The 26,917-nt window shown below is 39.6% G+C and overlaps 1 protein-coding gene across 7 annotated transcripts in view; it reads right to left on the bottom strand.

The window, feature by feature from the left end:
- The window catches only part of APAF1 (apoptotic peptidase activating factor 1), an 89,515-nt gene that overhangs the window by 21,146 nt on the left and 41,452 nt on the right, over positions 1 to 26,917 (bottom strand). For 2 of the 7 annotated variants that reach the window (XR_010148413.1, XM_003313880.6), the window contains exons 17-21: positions 14,674 to 14,835; positions 10,756 to 10,884; positions 7,640 to 7,765; positions 5,550 to 5,669; positions 1,807 to 1,923 (exon numbers count right to left, since the gene is read on the bottom strand). Coding sequence is in view for 5 of the 7 variants with exons in the window: in XM_003313880.6 (XP_003313928.4) it covers positions 1,807 to 1,923; positions 5,550 to 5,669; positions 7,640 to 7,765; positions 10,756 to 10,884; positions 14,674 to 14,835 (654 nt within the window). In the remaining 2 variants the exon portion in view is untranslated. Of the gene's footprint in view, positions 1 to 1,806; positions 1,924 to 4,489; positions 4,717 to 5,549; positions 5,670 to 7,639; positions 7,766 to 10,755; positions 10,885 to 14,673; positions 14,836 to 26,917 lie in introns of those variants that run through there. The other 5 variants (XR_010148414.1, XM_001151599.7, XM_054663443.2 and 2 more) reach the window with 4 other exon arrangements.

The raw sequence follows: 26,917 nt of genomic DNA, 5'->3' as shown, positions 1-26,917 counted from the left end.
GTGAGTTTATTTTTAAACTATCTAAAAGACTTATTTTAAGATAGATGGTAAAAATGAAAAGAATGTGGTACTGACTTGGCATCAAGGTAAAGAGAAAAGGGAAACCAAGGACTCTTTAAGAATAAATAATAATACACAACAGTTTGAGAGATGAGCCTGAGATGGAAGTCTAAGGTTCACCTGTAAACATACAATTATCCCTTGCTTAAAAAATACATATCCATGATGTACTTTATCCCAGAATAGTACACATCTTAACAAATGATAAATAACTTTTTCACAATAATAAAGAGAAAACAAAGCCTGAACTCTCAATCCATGACACAAGGGCCATGACAAATATATGAGTATTGAGATCACTGTGTAAATGCTTCCTTCTTCACTTTGTGTCTAAGCATATAGTCTCTTCTCTGTGGGGCCATATGGACTAGAGAATATTTGTGTAATTCCTTATGAAAATGAATCCAAAGTAAAATAACTGTGGCCAGTGCCGTAAGTAATTGGTTAAAAAATAATTCCCAGACACCTGGTGAGAAAAAGTGAGAGAAGGAACCAAGGTTTTTGAAAAACCACTATAAAGCTAGAGAAAATGTGCTTTTGGGATGAATTTCACTTGTGATAAAGACAACAATATTTTTACCCAAAATGCCTTTTATTATACTACATTTTTGCCTTGCAAAGTGTTTCTATTTTTACCTATTTGGTCTTGTTAGATAAATTAAGGATTTCAGGTGGTGAACTGAGGTTCTTCTGCCACCAAAAGTAGAACAGCAAGGATTGGTGGAACAGGCAAGCACAGGCAGCCCTGCACCCATATTCCCCATGAGCCTTATCAGTACTGAAATGGAAACAACTTATACCCCACATGGCTGGGCTTCTAAGAAGAGGAGAAAAAAATGCTCTTTGCATAGTTAGCGAAATCTTGATAGATAGTATTTGATATATGTGGAGAACAGCCAAACAACTAAGTAGAGAATAAGGGACATAAAAAGACAAAAAGCATGAGAAACAGTAATAAAGGAAATCTGAAAAATATACAGCCAACTGGATAAGATGATTGTTAGTTTAACGAACAATGACTAATAGATCACAGAAAGATTTATTTAGTATAAAAGTGTACAATAGGCTGGATGTGGTGGCTCATGCCTGTATTCCCAACACTCTGGGAGGCCAAGATGGGTAGATCACTTGAGCCCAAGAGTTTAAGGCCAGCCTGGGCAACACTGGTGAAACCTCCATCTCTACAAAAACAGAAAAATTAGCTAGGTGTGGTGGTGCATACCTGAAGTCCCAGTTACTCAGCAGGCTGTGGTGGGAGGATTGCTTGAGCCTGGGAGGCAAAGGCTGCAGTGAGCCAAGACTGTACCACTGCACTCCAGCCTGCGCAACAAGGTGAGATCCTGATTCAAAAAAAAAAAGTATACAATAGCCAGGCACAGCAGCTCCCATGCCTATAATCCCCACACTTTGGGAGGCTGAGGCAGGACAATCGCTTAAACCCAGGAGTTTGAGACCAGCCTGGGCAACACAGGGGACCCCATCTCTACAAAAAAAAAAATTAGTCGGGCATGGTGACGCACACCTGTAGTCCCAGCTACTCAGGAGGCTTAACTGGGAAAATCACTTGAGCTCAGAAGGTCAAGGCTGCAGTCAGCTGTGATCGTGTCACTGTACTCAGCGTGGGTGACACAGCAAGACCCCATTTCAAAAATAAAAATAAATAAAAATAGAAGTGCACAATGCCAGACATATAATTAGTTTTATTTAATTCTGTACAGAAAGATTCTGAAGACTAGCACTGAATACCTCAATGGCTCCATTTTCATCTCCAAATGCAATGTACTGAAGATGTGGACTTAAGCAACAGCAGCTAACTTGAGCTTCAGTCAGATAATCAATCTGACCTGTTCTTCCATTAATGAGCTAATGAAAAATGAGGCAAAATCAGTTATTAGGCTGTAAGAGCAGTTTTTGTTAGTCAGAACAGAGGCTTCAATTGAAAAAAATAAAATAAAACACAGAAAATAACCAACAAGAGCTCTCAGGGGAACAACAAGCCATATCCTAGTCTTAGCAGCTGCATTTAGCACTTCACACTTTCATTTCAATCCACTTTGGTGGTTCAAATACATTTTCATAAAATAAAACAAGCATTACAAGGTTTAAAAAGCAGCTGCTGCGCCCGCCACCTGAGACACATCTGTCTGATTTGTAATCCCACAGCTAGCTCCACACCCTGTTTTCCATTTCTTCACAAAGCCCACTTTTAATAGGGCTATCGTTTGTTAAAATATACTTTTCTGCTACATTTCAAAGCTGTTGGTCAAACAAGACTGAGACAGACATAAAAAGACAAATTAAAATGGGGCTTATATCCTCCAAATCACTCACAAAACAGTGTAAATTAAGATTCTTTTTCTTGGAGCTGGGGCAGTGAGGACAATGGAGAAGAACTCAGAAGCATAATTTGCATAGCTGGATTTACAATGCTTGAACAAAGATTACCTAATTTCATAATCTGTACCAATGCTTAAATCCCATGAATTATGATGCCTTATCACTCATCTAAAACATGTGACCTGGGAAAATATTTCTCAAGCTTGAATCAGTTGTCAGATACCTCTCTCTTAGTGTCATAAACTAAAATTCTTGAATTATTTTTCAACATGAAATAGGCAGGCATCTTTGTTTCTAGTACAAAGATTACAGAGTCAACCAATCACAGGTAGTTTTTCCTTAACATTATTTTACATAGCACATTTTGATCTATTAGATATTCAAAATGAAAATTGAACTACGAAGAGCTGAACATCTCTCAAAAATCAATTTCAAGAATTCTTTAAGTAGTAACTAAAAAATGTTTTATTCACGTAAATGAAACTATTGAGTTTATCCTCTAAACTCTCCCACAACCACTGACATAGAATGATACCTTTATAGACAGATGACTTTTTAAGTCTCACAGTTACAACAGTCATTAAAGAAAGGTTGCACAAATTTAATAAAGGAAATACAAGCATGAGGACACTAAATTTGTCAAGAAAACTGAAGTAGAAATATCCCAAGTGGAAGAATCAGCTTTCTAAAAAACAGTTAATGAGAAATTCACATTGAATTCCATATCCCAATTCACCCCAGAAGTACTGTGCATTAGGAGCTCCTAATCAGCATATTGAGGACAATAGTAAAACTTGTAAAATCAAAGCAAGCCATATTCAGAGGTGACTTACAGCTTGATTTTGACACCCACAGTAAACAAGAAGTTACCACATACCAGGCGATTTACTCCCAGTATCTACTCCTGAATTTGGATTCTACTTTGACCCTGTAACTAGCTCAGAGACTGTAAAGATGAAAAGGACCTTACAAACTGAGGCTCAAAGAGGTGATACAATTTATTCAACATCATAGAACTAGTTGATAAAGAAGTCTGAACTTACACCTAGGTCTCCTTAGTGAAAAGTCACTATTCTCTCCACTACACCAAGCTGAGCTCTACAGCTTTACAACTTGTTAAGGTTTGAGCGGGGCATGGCAGCTCTTGCCTGTAATCCCAGCATTCTGGGAGGCTGAGGCAGGAGGAGCACTTGAGGCCAGGAGTTCGAGACCAGCGTGGTCAACATAGCGAGATGCCCCCATCTCTACAAAAAAAAATTTTTTGAATGACAACTCATTAAACTCTGTCCTACCCTCTGTCCATCTGTCTCAATTGTCTGCTTCCTCTCAGACCTTCCACACATGTGCTCTATTACTCTCGTCTTCTCTATTCTGCTCCTCTCTCTCCTCTCTAGCTTGACATCACTATCTCATTTCACTCTCTCACATACATTCATGCTCCCTATCTTTCAATAAGCAAATCAAGAAAAATCAAACGAAAAGATGGCATAAGACTGTGTTATCACTGCCAAAACCTTTCCCTAGAAGTTAATAAAGCACTTCTAAAACCCATATGGAAAAAGTTAACTCAAGCTGTATTCGTGCTCTTCAAGAGCTAATGAAAGGCCCTAAATATACTATGAGAAAATAGTTCCATCTCTACTAAAAATACGAAAAAAAACAAAAAACAAAAAAAAACCCTTAGGCCGGGCACGGTGGCTCACACCTATAATCCCAGCTCTTTGGGAGGCCGAGGTGGGTGGATCACTTGAGGTCAGGTGTTCAAGACCAGCCAGGCCAACATGGCACAAGCCTGTCTCTACTAAAATTACAAAAATTAGCCATGCGTGGTAGCACACATGTAGTCCCAGCTACTCAGGAGGCTCAGGCATGAGAATCTCTTGAACCCAGGAGGTGGAGGTTGCAGCGAGCCAAGATCGTGCCACTGCACTCCAGCCTAGGCAACAGAGAGAGACTGTCTCAAAAGAAAAACAAAAGAAAGAAAATTAGCCCTCACTATGAAAGGGTTTCTGTCCTTCTCAATCCTATGTCTCAGGGAATCCTCAGGGCAAGGGAGAATGTCCCACCAGTTCACATAAAAGCCATGCCACCTCCTGCCCTTCTTATCTGGCTGCTTGCTCTTACCACCTCTCTCAGCCACAAGTCACAGTGACATGCTGTCAGCTCCACATGCTGATACTTCCTTCAATGGTCCATACTCTGCTGTTCTGCTTGGGCTGACCAACATATAGATAGCCTCTTGTGTTTTGATCTTCCATGAGGCATCTGCTTTCTCTTGCTGCCACTATCTACAACGCTATCACCACTTCCAGGACATCTCTGTCAATGCAATGACACCTTATTTAGCCACCAGCACAGTGATGCCAACCTGCTCTTGAATTCCAGGGCTCCTTAGGGCATCTGCTCTTAGGGCATCTGTTACCACCACTCCGAGCTCCTGAATACCATTCCTCTGCCAATGGATCTTTAGGACTCCTTCTCTCTTCAGCTAGTTGAGAAATGCCTTCCTCTCACGTGTCCCACTCTTTGTTGGGTGGCAGAAGGAGAACAGACTAGAGTAGTGCTGTTTGGATCCCTAAGCAATACAGTTCTTTCAATTGTACTGTACAACCCTTTCCTCCTCAAGGACCAAAATAAGCATTCAATAAATATTTACTGAACAAAGGTGTGTGTAAATGAACAGGTGTACTTCAGTATGTAAAGCCCAGCTCCTTTCACCTCATTTCCAATCAATCAGACTCCTTCCTCACCTAAAGTGACTTCTGTTCTTTCAAAGACCCTGGAATCCTTCCCTTTTAAAAATGCTTCCATATGCTCATCCCCCTTGCACACTCCATCAGACATGTCTGAATCACTCTTGTAGACAACATGAGTTTGTCCTCATGGTATTCTTAGACTCCATGCAAATCAAAGAATGTGATCATAGATAGCAACAGAAGAGCAGTGAGATGAGGAATTATCTAATTTAATTCTAAATATAAGCATATCTGAGCCTCAGCTCAAGACTTATATATATTTATTTAACTAATGTCTGCTGGACACCTGTTAGATACAAAATAATTATGCTTAATCCCAAGTCCAAAAACAAGAAAAACTGTGAATAGAAAATTCAACCAAAACAATTTTCCAATTGTTTTCTAAAAAATACTCACTTGCAGACGTCTTATATGGTCAACTGCAAGGACCATCACTTCATTTTCTTGAAACACAACATCTACTTCTTGCTTTAACATTACAGCAGAGTTCTTACATACTTTCTTTGTCTCCCAGAGCTGATTAAGAGATAAAGAAATTATCATTCCATCTCTAAAATAACATGTCTTCATCTTAAAGCGAGAGACAAACTGTTTCACATAAAATACCTATGATGCTAGAAAGGTTTCAATATTATATTATAATCCAAAAATAAATATTTACTAACACAATCTATAGTAAGATGCAGTTAGTATTAAGAGTTATGGGCTCCAGAGCCAAAATTCCTCAGTATGAATTCTAGTTCTACCTAAAGTTGTAACTTCAGGCAGGTTGCTTAACCCAGTGTTACTCAAAGATAAAGAGCTCCTGCTGGTTATCAAACTGTTTGATACCAATCCACAAGGTAAGAAGTTTGGGCCAGGCGCAGGGGCTCACACCTGTAATCCCAGCACTTTGGGAGGCCAAGGCGGGTGGATCACCTGAGGTCAGGAGTGCAAGACCAGTCTGACCAACATGGTGAAACCCCATTTCTACTAAAAATACAAAACTTGGCTGGGCATGGTGGTGTGCACCTGTGGTCCCAGCTACTCAGGAGGCTGAGACAGGAGAATTGCTTGAACCTGGGAGGTGGAGGTTGCAGTGAGCCAAGATAGTGCCATTGCACTCCAGCCTGGGCGACAGAGCGAGACTCCGTCTCAAAAAACAAAAAGAAGTTTGTACCAGAACGTAAATCAACTACATCACTAAACACACTGTAACTGTGTCTAGTGATGCAGCTTATTTCATTTCAAGAAGACTTTCTTGATGAAGAAAGCAATGTGTTGATTTATATTCTGGCTCAAGCTCATTGAGACTGGCATGTTAAGAACCAATGACCTTTCTCAGTCTTTCTCTGCCTGTTTCCTCATCTGCAAAAGGGACTATTGTGAGAATTAGTAAATTTATATGTGTATATATATATATATATATATATATATATAGTACTTTGCATAACGTCTTGAATATAGTAAGCACTGAATGAATTTTAGCTATAATTCATATATAACGCTGTATTAGGATGCTGTGGGGACCAGCCAGGGTTCCTGGCCTCAAAGAGCTTATAATGTAAGATACGTCAATGAGCCAGAGAAGCAGTGGAGTGTTGGAAATAAGGAGTAAATCATATCTGTATTTAAATTCAAGTCAAAATTTGATAAGCACCACTAGAAAATGACATAGAATTAGATGGCATTAAGAGAGACAGGCATTCTCCCCAAATAGAGAAGACTTGAGGGGACTTATAGAATGGTTAGGATTTCAACAAACAGAGATACAGGTAAGTAGAGCATTCCAAATATAAGAAACCACTTAAGGAAAAGCACAGAAGCAGGGAACTACGGAGTGTTTGGGAAAATGTGAGCAGTCCAGTGTTGGTTCCCTGTAGGAATAAACTGGGAGACAGAGTGGAGCAGAATGAGGCCATGCTGTGGAGAAGCTTAATGGCAGAAACAGAAGTATATATTTACTTTGGTAGACAAGGGAGCCACTATCTTATTTTTGAGCAAAAATGACATGACTGTATTGTACATGAAAAAAAATATCTTAGAAGCTGCATGCAGAAAAGCAAGAAAGAAGACGTGTGGCAGAGACTAATACAACAAGAGAAGTAACAGTTAACAAAGTCCTGAACTTGGGCAGCAGAAATGGAAAGGTAGAGATAATAATAGAAAATGAAAAGGTAGACTCTCTAGAATTGGCAAGTAATTGGATGTAGGAATTCAAGGTAAAGAAAAGGGTCAAAAATTTTTCTGAGGAATCATAATTAACCAAAATACAGTTTAATCACTGAAGTTCCCACAGCACTTGGCCCATGGTAATCCTCAATGAACATGTAACGAATGAATGAGACTGTTACAGTCCATATAACAGCACTTTTCCAGGGTGAATAGGAATATAGTACTAGTTTCCTATTCTGCTTACCTCAGTGCTACCCATCAATTTCTTAGTTTGTAGGAGGTTTAGCTCACCATCAGGAAATGTTCAAAATGAAAATGTCAATATTTCTCACCCTGATTGTCTGGTCATCAGAAGATGTCAAAAATGATGATCCATCAGGAGAAAACATCACACCATGAACCCAACTTAAATGTCCTCTGCAATCAGCCACCTTTGAACGTGAGTCTATATTCCACAACTACAGAATAAACACAGCATATAGGAAATCACATACATAAGCATTTTGAAGACAGCAAAAATATTGAAAATAGCAAGAATGAGCCAGCAATACCACTTCAATGAATATTGCTCAGAAATACACTATCAAAACTACAAAATGTCTTATGCAGAAGATTATTTAGTGCATCATTATTTTTTATAGCAAAATACTAGGAAACTAAATACTCATCAATAGGGAACCAACTGAATAAACTACATTAATCACATAATGGAATATCATGCAGCCATTAAAAACAATGAGAAAAACACCTTGATGACGACAAATCTCTAGGATATATTGTTAACAGAAAAAAAGCAAAGTGTAGAAGAGTCTATATACTATACACTACTATCTTTTATATGAGATGGAAAAATATGTACAAGAACATATAGAAGGATACAGGTATGGATATATATGCATATAGATATCTGCTTATATATGCAAGAAATATTGGACAGTTAAGCCAAAAACAGAAAATAGTTTACATATGCAGGGAAGGAGGGAGAGAGAGGCGAAGGGATAGGGATGAAAGCAAGACTTCTCTGAATATAACGCATTATAAAACTTTGACTTTGGAATCATGCAAATATTTTATCACTTTAAAAAAATCAATCCAAAAAATAATAGGATGAACAAAAGCAGCTTCCATATTCAGATTATTTTCCACTAATACTGTCATCTAACCTTCATTTCAACTGACTGTAAAACCTACAATAAATTAACACAATAATTGTAACATGTACACATTTCTCTTGTTATTCATGCTTATTACCATGTCTACCAGCAGCCTGGTATTTTATCCTGGGTTCTGCTGTAAATTACTCTAATATATTCAAGTCTAATGAAGTACCATATGTGACTGAGTTCCTCTCATTATACTTTAAATTACAGAACTACTTTATCATTTCAGAACTAGCATGGACAAAACAAGTACCTCATCATAGGCCCAGTGACTGGTTTTCATTCAGTGAGTTCTGTGGTTATGAACTAATTATATGAAATTTTCTCCGCCTTATCTCTAGAGTCCAAGCTGGGACATACAGAGCTAAGGGCCAAAAATGAAAGTGGTTCCACAACTGAAAATCTCTCCTAAGAAACTGAAAATCTCCCTTGAGAATCCTCCCCTCTCTTCCCACTTTCTTCTCCCCATCTCTCTCCCATCATTTCTTTGTCACTCAGAGCCTCCAGAGCTGAGTCCCTACATTTCAAGAAGGAAGATACTCTTTCATTGTTTCCTGGAGATTGCTAAGGATGGCAGAGGGTAAGGACTTTAGAAGTGACAGGAAAGGCTGAAAGAGGGGTTGCTACTTAGTACTGTTTCTAAAAATCCTAACAAACGCTCCACATTTACTTTGAGGATCTACACATAAGGTTCAAGATCTCCTAGGAGATCTAAAACCCAATAAACCCCAGCACTTTGGGAGGCTGAGGCAGGTGGATCACTTGAGGTCAGGAATTCGAGACCACCCTGGCCAACATGGTGAAACCCTATCTCCACGAAAAATACAAAAAAAAAATTAGCCGGGCGTGCTGGTGGGCACCTGTAATCCCAGCTACTCAGAAAGCTAAGGCAAGAGAATAGCTTGAACCCGGGAGGTGGAGGTTGCAGTGAGCTGAGATTACAACACTACACTGCAGCCTGGGTGACAGAGAGAGACTCTGTCTCAAAAACAAAGTAACACAAAACAAAACACTTCCAATTCAAAGTCTCTGCCCAACAAAACACTGCCCACAGCACCCTACTTCTTCCCGCTGTTTCATACAGGACTAGAGCTTTTTCACACTCCCTGCCTCTGTGTGCAATGGGAAGAGTCTCAGTAGGGAAGTTCTTCAGTGTCACACATGCACTGCTGCACCTAGAATTAGGAGAAGCCTATGGATCTCATGCCCTCACTCTCACCTGTGCCTCTATGTTGAAGGGCTATAGCTTAGCAACTCTCCCCCAACACCTTCACAGTAATGGGCAAGGCTGGCAAACTCACTAAAATTTGCTAAATAAGCAGAGAACACTGAAGAAGTGCTTGCAGTAGTCATGGCTCCCTTGATGAGGAGCCTGTGAACCCAGTGAATTTCTCTATTTTCCAAAAGGCCCATACCCATCTTCTTGGAACTGTGATCTGAAGGGGTTTCAAACTACCTGGTGGTAAAACCAACCTAAGGAATGAAGACTAAGAAAGCCTGGAAAAACTAATCTATCTTTGGCCAGGCAAGGTGATACACCTGTAATCCCAGCATTTTGGGAGGCCAAGGCTGGGGGAGTATTGCTTGAGGCCAAGAGTTCAAGACCAGCCTGGGCAACACAGTGAGACCCCCATTTCTATTAAAAAAAAAAAAAAAAAAAAAGCACTAATCCATCTTTGAAGGAAAAAAATAATTCACTACTTTATGAAAAAACTAATATAGCACTTCACTGGGTGGAATTCTTTCAGGGCCAGCTAGGTATACACTCTGAACATAAAATTTAACAGGTAAGTACAAAATCATAAAAAAGTAATTTATATGAGTTATTTTATTCATTAGTGCCTGGCAATGAACATCCTATCTTATCCTACTCAATGATCTAAGAAATCTGAACTGGACTCATTTCTCACCACCTCTTTTAAGAAGAAAAGAGTCTGTGCCTACACTGTTTAAGAAATGCCACATATCTATACTGGATAAGAGATGTCATGTTTCATGACCAGCAGTCATTCCATTGTTTTCCCAGTTCCTGGCACATGTTAGGCATTCAGCAAATGCTTGCTGAATTCCCTGTCATACTGTCAAATCAAGTCTGTAATCACTGTTAAAATAATAAAGCTGGCTATGTGGTTTAATATCCCAAAGTTAGAGGTCATTAGGCTATAAAGAAAATACTCTATAATTCCTCAAGCAAGGCTCCTCAGCAGTTAATGGTTTAAGCTGCCCATTCTCTGTCATCCTTTGATCTCTGGAAACCCAGGCTTCACAGAATAAATTCAACTACTCACCTCTACACAGTACTGGGACAAAGCAACCACTGCCAAATGGTTTTGTGGGGAGAAGTCACAGTACCGGATGGTGCTGTGATGGCCCGTGTGGATTTCTCCCAATAGGCCACTGGTATGAATGTCAAAAAGCTGTCAACATAAATAGAGATACCTATGAAGGTAAAATACTTTAAGAGATAAGCTATTCTAATATCCTCCCATTTCAAATATAAGTCCTGAAAAAAATATGACAATTACTGATAACTGGCATAATTATTGACAGTCATAAACAAAATATGGATCAATATACATATACTTTAAAAATACTGCTCATCTTAAAACATATTTTCTATAAAGGAAAATTCATCACAGATGAGCTCTCAAGCTAGCCTAAAGAGAAATAAAAGCTTTGTGAATAAATGAATAGACGGGCCCAATTAACATACAGAGTAGTTCTCCCTAATGCTTGTTTATTCAAAAGAGAAAATGAATACTCATAAATGAAGATGATCAAAATAATATAGAGCAGAGGTTTGCTAAAATAAAATTAGCTCAGTCATTTCTATTTCTCTCTAGAACTACCAAATTGCTCCATTATAGTCAATCATTTTCCTGTTTTTGAACCCCAAAAAACTACTTTGGGTAATCCAAGTTTCTTCAATTTTTTTTTTTTTTTTGAGACAGACTTCTGCTCTTGTTGCCCAGGCTGGAGTGCAATAGCGTAATCTCAGCTTGGGGCGATCTCAGCTCACTGCAACCTCCACCTCCTGGGTTCAAGCAATTCTCCTGCCTCAGCCTCCCAAGTAGCTGGGATTATAGGCATGCAACACCACGCCCAGCTAATTTTTTTATTTTTAGTAGAGACGGGGTTTCTCCATGTTAGTCAGGCTGGTCTCGAACTCCTGACCTCAGGTGATCTGCCCACCTTGGCCTCCCAAAGTGCTGGGATTACCGGTGTGAGCCACCACGCCCAGCTGCGGTTTCTTCAATTTTTAAGATTTATAAATGCTGAATATACTCTTCCAAAGTTTTTGCCAAATAAGATGATTTTTATTTACTACATGTATTGATACAGTATAGTGATTTAAGATCAAGACATAGACCTTAGAAAGAAACAAAAAAGCTTCCAGTGGGAGCTATTAAAATGTTTAGTGGGCCGGGCACGGTGGCTCACGCCTGTAATCCCAGCACTTTGGGAGGCCAAGGCAGGTGGATCACGAGGTCAGGAGATCGAGACCATCCTGGCTAACATGGTGAAACCCCATCTCCACTAAAAATACAAAAAATTAGCCGGGCGCGGTGGCAGGCGCCTGTAGTCCCAGCTACTCGGGAGGCTGAGGCAGGAGAATGGCATGAACCCAGGAGGCGGAGCTTGCAGTGAGCCAAGATAGCGCCACTGCACTCCGGCCTGGGCGAAAGAGCGAGACTCCGTCTCAAAAAAAAAAAAAATGTTTAGTGAATGCATAGTCCCTGCAAGCATGCACATATGGTAGGCAGCGTAGCGCCGGAGGCCAAAAACACAGGGCAGGAAATCAGATTTAAAATGCTTCCCAAGACAGGTCATTTTTTAAAAAATTAGTGGCTGACAGTGATCGAGGAAACTTGGCAAATGTGGAATAGGCAGTTGTCCCAATTATGGAATAGTAAAAGAAAAAAGACCTAACAATAGGAGTAGACTCACATAGGAATTGGAAAGAAATAACAGGAGGAGGAAGGAGAGACCAAAGGGTAAGAAATCGGGATCTACATGCAGTTAAGGAACACCTTTGGGTAGCTTTCTTTTAGCATGGTAAAACAGGGAACTGCTGTACAGATTTTTAAAACAAGGCATTTCATGCAATATAAAATTATCTTCCTCTCACTAGAACAGGTCTCTTAAAAACTTTTCAAAAATTATCTTTTGTTCAACATCATTGGTAATTGGGAAAACACAAATCAAACCACAAGGAGAAACCACTTCACACCTACTAGGATGGCTATAATTTTAAAAATGAACAATAACAAGTTTTATCAAGGATGTGGAGAAATTGGAACCCTTGTACATTGCTAGTGGAATGTAAAACGGTGCAGCTGCTGTGGAAAAATCTAGTGGTTCCTCAGAAAACTAAATAAATAAAGAATTACCATATGACCCAGTAATTCCACTCCTAGGTAAACACACAAGGTTCAAATAGATACTTGTACACCAATGCTGCAGCATTATTCACAGTAGCCAAAAGGTGGAAACAAACCAAGTGTCCATCAACAGATGAATGGATGAAAAAAACGTGATATACAACCCAAGTATGATAGTCCAATTCCTTTTCACAGATCACACAAATCACTCAGTTATTCTCTTAAATAATTAAGCCCATTATATACATAAATATATACTTGACAGAAATTCAACCATTATAGGTCGGCTAGGGAATAAGGTTCAAAGTTTTCTGAAGAGGAATATTTTGAGTTTTGATCTGTACATTGGTTACAACAAGGCTGTATGTGAAAATAAACACTGGTTTGTAAGAAAAAAAAAACAAAGAAAAAATGTGATATATACATACAATGGAATATTATTCAGCCATAAGAAGAAATACAGTTCTGATACATGCTACAACATGAATGAACCTTGAAAACATGCTCAATGAAATGAGTCAGGCACAAAAGGACCAATATTATATGATTCCATTTACATGAAATACCTAGGCAAATTCGCAGATTACATTAGAGATTACAAAGGTCTAGCAAGAGAGGGGAAAGAGGAGTTATTACTTCATGGTTACAAAGTTTCTGTTTAGGGTGATGAAAAAGTTTTGGAAATATATAGTAGTAATGGTTACACAGCATTGTGAATGTAATGCCATTGAAATGCACATTTTTAGATGGTTAAAATGGCAACTTTTACATTATATGCATTTTATCACAATAAAAAGTTTTAATCTTCAAGTCTTGCTTATGCAGTGGTTTCTTTTCTGTTCTTATAGATTTTAACAAACTTAAAGGGAGGTATTTTTCCTCTTAGTTTCCTGCTAAAGGGGTACAAACTCATAAGCAACCAACATCCAAGGATTGTAGCACTAAATCAATAACAATCATATACATGATCCCTCAGTGAGTTCTTATATAACCATATTCTATATTTCGATTATGCTCTTTAAAACAGTAATATCCCTCATTCAAGTCTTTTGAAATCACTATTAGATCAGAATGTAAGTGAGCCATAAATCAGAAGATCTGGTTCTCCTAATCACAATGTAACTTTAGACAAATCATTTGGCTGCTCTGAACCTCAGTTGCCTCATTATTATCATAGGGCTACTGTAACCCGCTGCTTCTTGAATACTTATATCAAAAGAAATTATATGTGAGGGCACTCTGAATACCACAAATACCAGCTACTATTAGATGTGGGGAAGAAAAGCAAAGAATTTTCTTATTTACTTTTTTCATATTTTCCTCATTTACTTTATAAAAATTTCACTATCTTTTTCAGTCATTGATGAGCATTTCTGTCAGAGTCATCAAATCATAAAATTGTAGGTGTAAGAAAACACTTTGAAAAATCACCTAAACCAATGTAATCGAAATTGAAGAAAAAAAACGAGTGATGAAGAAAGCATTCTATGTTTTAAATACATTTGAGGAACACTGGATTCGATGGCATAAATTGTATAACAGGACTTCCTGGGGCCCTGAATATGTTAGTTCATACAGTGTGCCTAATAGGGGAAAGCAATACAAAACATATTTCCCAAACGGTGTAACCATGGAGACCTCACCTTACAAGGCCATCCTTATCTCACGGAGCACAGTTCCAAAGAACCATGACAGGTTAGGAAGACTGCCCAAAATCACACAGCTAGACTTTATTTTTATGAATAAACATTGTAAAATGCAAAAATGAACAGAAGTTTTAACTTTCTTTAAATCAGACTGAAGTTGGCTTTTTAAAGTACTTACAAAGATTTTATTTTTTGCTGCCACGATTATCCTTGCACCATCAGCAGACCACGAACAACACTTCACTATCACTTCCATATCCTCTTGAGGGTCCTCCGAATTTAGGAAGAACTGTTTCACATTAATGCTTTTCCTCTCATTTGCTGATGTCGCATCCCAAAGCTTTGAATTAAAGTAATAAAAAAGAAAAAGTTTGTTTTACTCTATAATCACACCTCTAGAATTTTTCCTGAATTAAATGCCACATAAACTTATTCACTTCACTTGATGAATTATTTTTACCTATGCATGACTTTTTGTAAGGCTTTTAAATTAAGATCTCCAGTTTCATTATTATGTTCTTAAAAAGAAAAAATTAGAAGCACTGCCCAAAATGCAGAACATAAAATTAAATAAAAAGTTAAGAGTCTTGCATGGTGTGGAAGCTAAAAATTACATGCTGACAGTAAGGACACAAGTGGAAGAAAGGTGGTAAGATGAAGAGACTCACGACTTGCCACTGCTGCCCTCTGCTGTGCCAGGAATGAAGTGTGTTTCACGAACCTACCACATGCACAGCAGGAAGACTACACAGGACCCAGTCCAAGTTAGGTCGTGACCTAGTAGAGCATCCAGAGACATAAGGAAGTCTCTGAAAACAGGGACAAGCAAGACTCTTTGTGTGCTTGGCAGGGCTAGATAGGGCTACAAAACTAACTGGATCCTGAGGAATGAGATACAAAATACCATAAACTTTGCTCACTAGTAGGACCACTTGAATAGCACAAAAGACAAAGGCCTTCAAGAAGATCCACCTTCACTCCTCTGGGCCATGAGCAGTGTCTCAGCCTCACAGAGTGATAATGACTGCCCATGCCCAAACCAAAGGTTGGCCACGGAGAAGGATGGGGGTTGGGGGAGAAAGCTGCTGCTCAGGCTTTAAGTCAGCTTCCAAAGCACAACTCCCAGGTAAAACCTAATTTTTCTGGCCAGGTACATTTTCAAATCTCTCGAGTAAAAAGAAGTATTATATATACTAAGAAACATGGCCAAAACAAAAACTTTTCTACTTGCAACAACTGCGGGTAATCTGGGTAATGCAAAAGAGACAGCAGGTGCTAAAACAGCCTTCCTTGATACTAAAGAGAAAAATAAATAAATAAACATAAAAGCCTGAACCTTCAGTTACATTATCCAGAATATATGAGAAATCAGTTTCCCTATTAATATGAAAATCAGGCTGGGTACAGTGGTTCACACCTGTAATCCCAGCACTTTGGGAAGCCAAGGTGGGAGGATCACTTGAGCCCAGGAGTTCAAGACCAGCCTGGGCAACACAGTGAGACCTCATCTGTTTTGTTTTGTTTTTGTTTTCAATTTAAAAAAATTTTTAAAAACAAAAAGAAAAAGCAACTATTGGCTGAATTTTACAAAGAAAAATAAAAGTAGCACAATCCAACTTGATTATACATGTCTAAATTGCATCTGTTTCTGGACCTGACTTCGGCTTCTGTCCAAGCAGTGATGAAATCCCACATATTGAGGGACCACATAAACTAATACCAGCATTTCATTCTGAGCAAGTCGCTACACTGTATCCAGGGTCCCTGTGCACCCCAGGCCTCTGTGTGCTTTAAATGGCAAATTTTTAAATAGAACTCACATTTTAAAACAGTTCATCTCAGAGCCTGAAAAGCACATGCTTATCAACATGATACCCTATAAAATGCTTAAAAAGTTATAGAGCCATTTGGGGCAGGACATAATTTTACAGTTTTCATCCTCTCAAAAGGTAAAAACTTACAGGAGAATTTGACCTTGAAATGCTGTTATCTAACATCATTTTGCAGGACCTCTGCTTACTACCTGTCATTATATCAGTGTGAACCAACCAATGATACTGACTTAACAGCACGGTGGGAAAGCCACCACAAACATGGGCAGTTCTCACCAAGAGTGCAGTAGTGTCTGTCCCCTGCTGCGAGTGCTCTGTGAGCCACAATCACATTTTGATACTCATACATGAATACGGAAATCAAAATCCTGTCCCTGTCAAATGATGACTTTTTAAAAAGTGTCCGAGTTTGAAGAAGTCTTAGTTTGACTTGAAGTGACACAGCAAGGGTTTATCATCTTTAACACATTTATTAAACACTATGCTAGTCACTTTGAGACTATATAAATGAATCAGATACAGATACTACCCTCAATGAGTTGACAGGCCAGTAAGGGAAGTAAGACAAGCACATAAATAACTTAAACACAAAATATGTCAGGTGTCATTTGAAAGGAAAAGGTATAGCACAGTGGGGAGGCTATATTCAAGCTGAGGGCTTGAGGGAACACTTTGTACAGGAGGTAGTCACCTCACTCTACTCCCTGAGATTAGCCTATCTTATACCAGCTTAAGACAGAGAATTTCAACATCAAAAAGACAGGGGAACACTCCAGGGCCTAGAGCCTATTCCAAGGGATCAGCATAAGCTAAAGTACAAAATGAGAAAACAAAGACAATGAAAAAGAAGAACAAGTTCAATCTGGTTGCAGTATCAGGTATGTGAACCCTTCCCCAACAGAGTCCTTATCTGCTCTCAGAGCACTGTCTTCATACGTTTATGATTTTCATGGTTCATCTGTTCACTTATGTTCTCCCCAACTTTATTCTGAACAGTTCAGAACAGCCAGGAAGTATACTTTTTTCTTTTTCAGGGTTTAAAATCCAAATACCTAGTACAGTATCTGGCACACACTAAGTATTCAATAAATACATTTTAAGTGAAAAGACTGATTACTCCCGGCAGGGTGCAGTGGCTCATGTCTGTAATCCTAGCACCTTGGGCAGCTTAGGCAAGCGGACCACTTGAGCCCAGGAGTTCAAGACCAGCCTGGGCAACATGGTGAAACCCCGTCTCTGAAAACAAACAAACAAACAAAAAGATCACTCCCAAGTTTCAAGCACAGGCGAGTACAGACAATAGTGTTGCTGAAAGAAATAGGGTTCAGGTGTTAAAGATGCAGAGAGAACACATACAGCTCTGCTATGGTTTGGAGATGGTTTATTTATCCTGACCCAAACTCGTGTTGAAATTGGATCCCCACTGTGGCAGTGCTGGGAAGTAGGGCTTGATAGGAGGTGTCTGGGTCATGGGGGTGGATCCCTCATAAACAGATGAATGCCTTCTAATGCCTTCCCACTGGGGTGAGTTCTCTGGGAATGGATTAGTTCTCAAGAGTGCGGGTTGTTGAAAACAGTCTGGCTTCCTGGGTTTCGCTATCTTCAATCCTCTCTTTTCATATGATCTCTTTGCACACGCCCACTTCCCTTCCCCTTTCCACCATGAGTGGAAGCAGCCAAAGGCCCTCATCAGGTGTAGCTTCCCAATCCTGGAATTTCCGGCCATCAGAATCATGAGCCAAGTAAACCCCTTTTCTTTATAAATTACCCAATCTCAGGTATTATGTTTCAGAAAACAGAGAACAGACACAGACCATTTCCAAACTCTCCCAAAACTCAGGTAAATAGTAATAGGAATTTTTCTCTCGGCATAATCCACAAGGCGAAGGAAAATGGAGAAAGAGACAGCAGCAACAAAATCATCAAGTCTAGAAAGCAGAAAGGCAAGTAATAGGCAGACTCCTAGAAATTAAATTCTGAGCCTGCAGTGGAGAAATCCAAGCAGCCCAATCACCCCACAGAACTCCAAAAAGACTCAAGAAGTACTGGCACCCAGTACCTTCTGATAAAGGTGAAGTTAAGTCCTTCAAAAAGACTCAGGAAGTGCTGGCACCCAGTACCTTCTGATAAAGGTGAAGCTAAGTCAAGAGGAATTTTTAAAAGTCCATTGAAATCTCCTCCCTTCACTCTGCAACCCAGGGGGCCTGTGTCCCTACTCTGGCAGAATACAAGGCTATTCTATACCCAACACAGTTGAGAGAAGGGTCACCTGAAAACAGGAAAATTAAGAGAAAGTCTTTTTTCTAAATGTTGAGATCTCTGCCCAGATATCATCTCAGAACTGGCCAGAGTCATATCCTACAAATAGGAGATTAAAATTTCTTCTAGCCAGGCATGGTGGTGCACACCTGTAGTCCCAGCTCCTCAGGAGGCTAAGGTGGGAGGATCACTTGAGCCTAGGAGGTTGAGGCTGCAGTGAGCTGCAGTCACACCACTGCACTCCAGCACTCCAGCCTGTGTGACAGAGTGAGACCCTGTCTCAAAAAAAAAAAAAGGCGGGGGGGGGGGGGGCATTGGGCGCAGTGGCTCACACCTGTAATCCCAGAACTTTGGGAGGCCAAGAAGGGTGGATCACAAGGTCAGAAGTTCAAGACCAGCCTGGCCAACATGGTGAAACCCCGTCTCTACTAAAAACACAAAAATGAGCCAGGTGTGGTGGTGCGTGCCTGTAATCCCAGCTACTTGGGAGGCTGAGGCAGGAGAACTGCTTGAACCCAAAAGGCAGAGGTTGTGGTGAGCTGAGATCACGCCACTGCACTCCAGCCTGGGCAACAGAGCAAGACTCCATCTCAGGAGGGAAAAAAAAAAATGCAAGAAAAAGAAAAAAGAGAAAAGAAAATTTTTACTCTGGACACCCAACCAGTTCAAGACAAAAGATATAAAGACTTTGACATCAAAAGTTCACCATCTTGCAGTGAGCCGAGATGGTGCCACAGCACTCCAGCCTGGGCAACACACCAAGACTGTCTAAAAAAAAAAAAAAAAAAAAAAAATTGTTCATGATAAAAACAGATAACCCATAGGAAAACCACAATTTAAAAGTTCACAATTCCCATTCAACTTGTTGGTGATGTATTCTTAAATATGAGCAGATAGCAAAGGATCAGATAGCTAAGATATATCTATGTCTACAATCCAAACAGAAACCAAAACCAACAAATAGAAAAATATCTATTACACTGGAATATGAAAACTTCAAAAAAAACCCTATTACTAATGCCCATAAAAAGATAAAAGATACTGCATCCATGAAACAAGAACAGAATAATATTTAACAGGAACTAATCACACAAGAATGAATACTTAAAAATATGGTAGCAGAAATTTAAAACTCAATAGGACAGAAAAGTAAAGCTAAAGAAATCTTTCAAAAAGTAGGGCAAATGGACAAAAAGGAAAGAGAGGAAAAAAAATTTTAATCCAGAAACACAAGCATTCCAGAAAGAGAAAATAGGAAGAAATCAAATAATTCAAGGAAATGCCAGAACTAAAGGATAAGTTTCCAAATTGAAAGAAGCCACCATTCTGTAGGCAGTTTACTCTGTTGATAGTTTCTTTTGCTGTGCAGAAGCTTTCATTTAATTAGGTTCCACTTGTCAAAGTTTGTTTTTGTAGCAATTGCTTTTGAGGACTTGGCCAAAAATTATTTGCCGAGACTGATGTCAAGAAGGGTATTTCCTAGGTTTTCTTCTAGGATTTTAATAGCTTGAGGTCATATATTTAAATTTTTAATCCATCTTTAATTTTTACATGTGGTAAAAGGTAAAGGTCTAGTTTCATTCTTCTGCATATGGCTAGCCAGTTATCCCAGCACCATTTATTGAATAGAGAGTCCTCTCCCGCATTGCTTTTGTTGGCCTTGTTAAACTATGCATCCAACAAAGGTCTAATATCCAGAATTCATAAGGAACTCAAGCAAATCAGCAAGTGAAAAACAGAGACATCTTTAGACATTATAATAAAGACACCTTAAAATTTTACTTCCCATAGATTCTTTCTTAGGAAGCTAGAGGAGATTCTCCACCAAGCTGAGAAAGTAAGCCAAGAAAGAAGACGAAAAAAAAAAAAAAACTGAAAAACAAGGGTTCCAATTTAAAAGAAAAGCAAAAGGAATCCCTAGGATGATGGTAAGGAAGACCTCAGGATGGCAGCTGGACTCTGGTAATAGTATTACCATTACAGACCAGAATGGAGCAAGATAGAACCTTCCAAAAATGTTGTTTCCAAGAAAAGACTTATAAAATGCCTGGTAAGTTTGAATCATTTAAGGAGCAAATTAACAAGAGAGAGTTTGAAGATAAGCACATTTAAAAACTAAACAAATGAAAAAACAAACTTATCAACCCCAGGGAAAACAGAAAGCTAATGAGAGAGGAAAAACATTCATACGATACGGCTCAATTGTGATTAGTTACAATGATGTAAACCCTGAACACTGTTCTAATCAAAATCAATGTACAAAAATCAGTTAGCCAGGCACAGTGGTTCATGCTTGTAAGCCCAGTACTTTGGGAGGCTGAGGCCAAAGGATCACTTGAGGCCAGGAGTTTGAGACCAGCCTGGCCAACGTAGTAAGACCTTTTTTCTATTTAAGAAAAAAAAAAATCAGCAGCATTTCTGTACATCAATAACATTAAAGCTGAGAGCCAAATCAAGAACACAATCCCATTTACAGTAGCCACACACAAAAAAATAAAATACCCAGGAATACATCTAACCAAAGAAGTCAAAGATCTCTACAAGGAGAACTACAAAACACTGCTATATAATTTTTATATATGTGTTTTTTTTTTTAGTCAAAAAATAAAAGATGCCAGGGAGGCTGCAGAGAAAAGGGAACGCTTATACACTGCTGGTGGGAATGTAAATTTGTTCGGTGACTTTGTAAAGCAGTTTGGAGATTTCTCAAATAACTTAAAATAGAACTACCATTCAACCCAGCAATCCCATTACTGGGTATACACCCAAAGGAAAATAAATCATTCTACCAAAAAGACACATGCACTTGTATATTCACTGCAGCACTATTCGTAACAGCAAAGACACAAACCAACCTAGGTGCCCATCAACGGAAGGTTAAAGGAAATATGGTACATATACACCATGGGATACAACACAGCCATAAAAAAGAATAAAATCATGTCCTTTCCAGCAACATGAATGCAGCTGGAGGCCATTATCCTAAGCAAATTAATGCAGGAACAGAAAACCAAATACCACAAGTTCTCACTTATAAGCCAGAGCTAAACATTGGGTACACAAAGACATAAAGATAAGAACAATAAATGCCGGGGACTACTAGAGTTGGGGAGTGGGGAATGAGGCACCTATCGGGTACTATGCTATCTGGATGACAGGACCAGTTGTACCCAAACCTCGGCATCAGCATCATGCAATATACTCACATAACAATCCTGCACATGTACCCCTGAATCTAAATAAAAGTTGAAATTTTTTTTTTTAAATCATGAAACATAGGCTGGGCGCAGTGGCTCACGCCTGTAATCCCAGCACTTTGGGAGGCCGAGGCGGGTGGATCACGAGGTCAGGAGATCGAGACCATTCTGGCTAATGTGGTGAAACCCCGTCTCTACTCAAAAATACAAAAAATTAGCCGGGCATGGCAGCGGGCGCCTGTACTCCCAGCTACTAGGGAGGCTGAGGCAGGAGAAGGGCATGAACCCAGGAGGCGGAGCTTGCAGTGAGCCGAGATCGCGCCACTGCACTCCAGCCTCAGCAACAGAGCGAGACTCTGTCTAAAAAAAAAAAAAATGAAACATAAAAAGTAGGTCATGTTTGAGAAGAGAATAATTAACTCAGTTTGGAGTGCAATAACTTTGAGGCATGGTATGTTACTTAAGTGACAACAACTAGCAGGAAGTTAGGAATGAAGAACACAGCTCATAAAATGAAGGTTGCAGATGACATACCTGAAAAAAGATGAGTTGAAGCCATGAGACTGAATGAACTGGGATGGAAGAGCGGTGATAGAGGTGGTAGCCAAGGTTAGATGCTGCAGGAACAGCTACATTTTAATGGTCAGGGAAAATAGTTAATGAAGGGATCAGAGAGCTAAGAGGAGAAAGAATAAAACATTGATGTAAAATGAGGAGAGTTTCAAAAAAAACACAAAAAAACAAAAAAACTAGGTGGTCATTGGGGGTTTGACCAATAGTAATACAACAAAAATAATGAGAATCAGATAAAGAAAAATATCAGATTTCACACTAATCCAGAGGGCCTTAGACTACAAAAAAAATTGAAACTGAAAATAAAACTGGATTTTTACATTCTTCAAGGGAATACAGGGAAGATGAAACCAGGCTAAAAAATGGTTAAGCAGGGAGTAGGTAGTCAGGAAACAGAGGCAAGTATAGATGACTTAAGAAGCCCAGTCATGAAGGGAAAGAGAAAAACAGAATGACAATTTTAAAGAACAATACAATCAAGGAAGAATCAAAGGTTTTTCACTTTTTGGCTTTATAAGGCTCAGGAAGGCCCAAGAACATTTGTAAGCTGTGGAAAATAATTCAAAAAAGAAGAAAAATCTGAAGAAGCAACATAGAGAGGAAACAACTAATGAAACAAGGTGCCAGGAAAAGAAGGAAAGGGAGGAACAGTAGGTACAAGTACAGGATTTTTTCTTTTTTTTTCAAGACGGAGTCTCGCTCTTCCCCCAGGCTTGAGTGCAGTGGCGCAATCTCAGCTCACTGCAACTTCCGCCTCCCGGGTTCAAGCAATTCTCCTGCCTCAGCCTCCTGAGTAGTTGGGATTACAGGCATGCGCCACCACGCCCAGCTAATTTTTGTATTTTTAGTAGAGATGGGGTTTCACCATGTTGGCCAGGCTGGTCTCGAACTCCTGACCTCATGATCCGCCCACCTCGGCCTCCCAAAGTGCTGGGATTACAGGCGTGAGCCACCATGTCTGGCCCAAGTACAGGATTTTTTGGACACTGTTGTGAGAAAAAATGGAGCAGAGGCTTTTTACAGCAATTTCTGAGGGGGCTTATGATAGGGGACTCTTGGTGGATGGTTTTAATCCTTTGAATGGGTATGAGGTAACATTATTGCCATAAAATAAAAGGGTTAGGGGCTTAAGAACAGCAGAAAAGGATTAGAATAGGCACTAGTGGAAAAGCAAATAAATTAGGGATGAACAGACCATAATTCAGCAGCAAATAAGGCCCAGCTGAGCTGTACAACTTATATTTGTAGAACACATAAATGGCCTAGTTTTACAGCTTTCTGAACATTTGGCAACCTAATAATAATGGCAAACATGCTAAGGATAATGCAGTCTTCCCAGAACTTGGAATTAGCAAAGGAGATAAGATGAAAGGAAAACTTAAAATATAAAATGCCTTCTTCTGAAGTCTTTCACTGAGTAAAAACCAGGAAATAATAGGCTGACAAAATGAAAGGAGGGCTGCCTAAATCCATCCACAGGTATTCTGAAAAACCTCCCATGACATGGATCATCCTAAAGGAAGAAGCAGATAGATATAGCATAGAGGCCAAAATCCACTTACCTGAATATTCTACCTAAGAATGCTCCCAGCACCCACTAACAGCTAGCTAAACTCTACAAAGTAGAATTCTACCCAGAAAGAGTTCCTAGATACTCTGGAGTAATTTATACAAAAACAGTTATCTTCCGTCAGCAAAGCAAGATCAAAGATTCAACCAGAGTATCTGAATCAAAACAGTTTACCTTTCTCAGGAGTTAGTAGCATTGCTGAATCTCCTTCCCTAGAGATTCTAACAAACAAAATAGTGCCCAGGAGTGTTTAAGTATTTTCCTAGAAAAGGTGTAGTCAAGAAAATTTACTAAATACATGAGTACAATTCTGTACTATGAGTTACAAAGAAAGGTATAATACAACAAAAAGATGTCAAGTTCCCTGCAGATCATAAACCTATATTCAACCTAATCAAAGAAACAGAAGACACATTAAAATGACTGAACAGTACAACACATTTATAAGTGGAAATCAGAAGACAAACCAAGCAGTTTCTACCTATAGATATAGATAGATATATGTACTCAGAACCAAACAGATGGATGCTGTAAGAGAACACTTTCTGAAGAATGCTTTGCAGTCCAGGTGTGGTGGCTCATGTCTGTGATCCCAGTACTTTGGGAGACCAAAGTGGGAGGATCGCTTGAGCTTAGGAGTTCAAGACCAGCCTGGGTAACACAGGGAGGCCCCATCTCTACAAAAATTAAACAAAATTAGCTAGGCATTGTCACACATGCCTGAAGTCCCAGCTACTCAGGAGGTTGGGGCAGGAGGATCACTTTAGTTAGCCCAGACCACTGCACTCCGGCCTGGGTGACAAAGTAAGACCCTGTCTCTCTCTCACACACACACACACACACACACACTCTCTCTCTCTCTCTCTCTCTCTCTCTCTCTCTCTCATCCTCACACAAAAGGCTTTGCCTAAAGTTTTGACGGGCATTAAAAAATACGGCAAGTGAAATCGAAGGCAAAAAACATCCTAAGAAAAGCTACAGGGGCACACATAGGAAACATCCCAAGAAACACATACAGGGACAGTAGCTGAAATAAAACACCTTGCCCAGAACAGACAATTAAGGTATAGGGGTTAGAAGAAACAAACTTGACAGGAAAGGATGTGGCAGAATGACGGAAGGTGAAGAACCTTAGAAGTCATCCCAGTGAGTCTGCGTTTCCTACAGTTTATACTATGGCATAATTTATGTTGAAAATAGCGGTAGGGCCGGATGCAGTGGCTCACTCCTATAATCTCGGCACTTCAGGAGGCCAAGGCAGGCAGACTACTCGAGCCCAGGAGTTTGAGACCAGCCTGGGAAACATAGGCAAAACCCCATCTCTAATAAAAGTACAAAAAATTAGCTGGGCATGGTAGCAGGCACGTGCAGTCCCAGCTACTCAAGAGGCTGAGGTGGGAGGATCATCTAAGCCCAGGAGATAGACTGTGGTGGGCCAGGATCAGGCCACTGCACTCCAGCCTAGACAACAGAATAAGACCCTGTTTCAAAAAAAAGAAAGAAAGAAAGAAAAGAAAAGAGTAAAGAAAAGAAAAGAAAAAAGAAAAGAGTGGTAGGCTAGGCTTGGTGGCTCACGCCTATAATCCCAGCACTGGGATTGCTTGAGCCCAGGAGCTGGAGACAAGCATGGGCAACATAGTAAGATCCTATCTCTAAAAAAAAAAAAAAAAAAATTTCGCCAGGTGTGATGGCACATGCCTGTGATTCCAGTTACTTGAGAGGCTGAAGTACGAGGACTGCTTGAGACCAGAAGTGAAGGCTGCAGTGAGCCATGATGGTACCACTGCACTCCAGCCTGAGTGAAAGAGTGAGACTCTGTCTCCAAAAAAAAAAAGAAAAAAGAAAGAAAACAGTGGTAGAAGGTTATTCTAGTATCTCTGAACTTAGATAAGAAGAGATGCAGAATGCATCTTAGATGGTTGCTATCAGGCATGAGCAGACAACAGCCTGAACTAGAGCAACTACTACAGAACAAGAGGGAAAAATGTAGACCAAGAGACAACAATGTCAAAGATGGGTTGATCTTAAGACCAAAGAAAGAAAGGACAGTCAATAAACAGGAGAGACAATAGAGACAGGAATAATAAAGTGGAATTGGGAATCTTATTGGAGAAGGTGGGGATTTGAGGAAGAATTATTTCATTTTTTTAGGCCTATAAATTTCAGAAGGCTGAATAAGCTTTTTTCCCTAACTCTTGCATTTTTCCTACCTTGTGGCTTCTCAAAAACAAGAAAGCAATAATATAAAAGGCAGAATGAATAAATTTTAAGTAAAAACAGGTCCCCAGACTGGCCAACGTGGTGAAACTCCGTCTCTACTAAAAATACAAAAATTAGCCAGGCTTGGTGGCAGGCGCCTGTACTCCTATCTACTTGGGAGACTGGGGCACGAGAATCGCTTGAACCCAGGAAGCAGAGGCTGCAGTGAGCCAAGATCACGCCATTGTACTCCAGCCTGGGTGACAGAGTGAGACTGTCTCAAAAACAAAAACAAAAACAAAAGCCAGATCCTTTACAAACCTGACCCATAGATCTTGCTGTGGTTTAAACGTGTCCCCCAAAGTTCATGTATTAAATACTTAATCCCTGATGCAAGTATTGAGAGATGGGACCTTCAAAAGTGATTAGGTCATGAGGGCGCTACCCTCATGAATGGATTAATGCTATTATCTAGGTTCCTGATAAATGGATAAGTTCAGCCGCCTCCTCACTCTCTCCCTTCTCTGCTGGTACCCTCTCCCCCAGAACTGTAAGAAATAAATCTCCATTCTTTATAAATTACTCACAATTTATAGAAGCACAACATAAATTATAGAAGCACAAAATAAACTAAAACAGATCTCAAAATATTTTATGAACATATGCTTGAAACAAAATGTACACTTAAAATTTAAGAATTCAAATTAAAAGAATAAAAATTCTACATTACAGAACTTTTTTTTTTTTTTTGAGACGGAGTCTCACTCTGTCACCCAGGCTGGAGTGGAGTGG

The sequence above is a fragment of the Pan troglodytes genome, chromosome 10 (genome assembly GCF_028858775.2).
Source record: "Pan troglodytes isolate AG18354 chromosome 10, NHGRI_mPanTro3-v2.0_pri, whole genome shotgun sequence".
NCBI lineage: Eukaryota > Metazoa > Chordata > Mammalia > Primates > Hominidae > Pan > Pan troglodytes.
Note: the sequence above shows the minus strand (reverse complement) of the source record. Positions and strands in the feature narration are given on the sequence as shown.